This window comes from Myotis davidii, unplaced genomic scaffold (genome assembly GCF_000327345.1).
Source record: "Myotis davidii unplaced genomic scaffold, ASM32734v1 C63387038, whole genome shotgun sequence".
Taxonomy (NCBI): Eukaryota; Metazoa; Chordata; class Mammalia; order Chiroptera; family Vespertilionidae; genus Myotis; species Myotis davidii.
In genome coordinates, this window is record NW_006369199.1 from 1 (window position 1) to 877 (window position 877).

Here is an 877-nt window from a genome sequence, read left to right on the forward strand (position 1 = left end):
GGGGAGGGAGGGGCCCCAAGCCCACCTGCGTGTAGGTGATGGGCTCCAGCTGGGCCGCCCGCAGCTTCCGCAGCTGCTCCTTGTCTTTCCTCAGGTCCGTCTTGCAGCCAATGAGCACCATGGGGGTCCCACGGCAGAAATGCGTGACCTCGGGGAACCACTGTGGAGGGAGAGGCTGGGCATCAGGGCTGGGGCTGGGGCTGGATCCCAGGCCCCCACCCCGGGGGGCAGGCCTCACCTTGATGAGGACGTTGTCATAGCTGGTGGGGTTCATGACGTCATAGCAGATGAGCACCAGGTGGGTGTTCTGGTAGGACAGGGGCCGCAGCCGGTCGTAGTCTTCCTGCCCTGAAACCAACGGGAGAGCAGGTGGGGGTCAGGGAGGCGCCCCTCCTTGTCCACCCGAGTCCCTGCTCTGGGCTCAGAAGGGTCACGGGTTTGGGGGTCTGCCGGACAAGTGACACCGGCTTGGGCTTCAGTTTTGTCCTGTGGAAAACGGGTGGCCGCCCACTGTCCTGGACGGCAGCGAGGATGGCATGAGAGAAAACCCAGCAGTAAGTGCTGAAACGCCGCGAGCAATGACTCTGGAGACCGTCACCCCGCCCCCAACCCTCTTACCCCCTACCCTGTGCTCAGGCTGAAGTCACATCACCCTCCCCCAAAACAAAGTGAGAGGAGGGTGCCCCCCAAGCCCAGAGGTGCGTGGCCTCAGGTGAAGTTCATTCTGCCATTCTGGCCACTGCTACGAAGAGGGGACTAGGAAGAGTGGGGACTAGGAGGAATGGGGGCCGCTGGAAATAATAGCAAGTTTCTCACCTGAACCCTCTCCCCCTCCCCACAGGGCACATCAGACTCACCCCCAGGCTGGGCTGGAGCA

General features: G+C 62.9%; 1 protein-coding gene across 1 annotated transcript; it reads right to left on the bottom strand.

Moving 5' to 3' along the window:
- Positions 1–14: 14 nt before the first annotated feature.
- Positions 15–376, bottom strand: LOC107181463 (rho-related GTP-binding protein RhoF-like; the record flags this gene model as incomplete). The annotated part of the gene is made up of 2 exons (XM_015557342.1): positions 15–160; positions 239–376. Coding segments are annotated over 2 exons (284 nt in total), but the record flags the coding sequence as incomplete, so codon positions are not given.
- Positions 377–877: the final 501 nt, after the last annotated feature.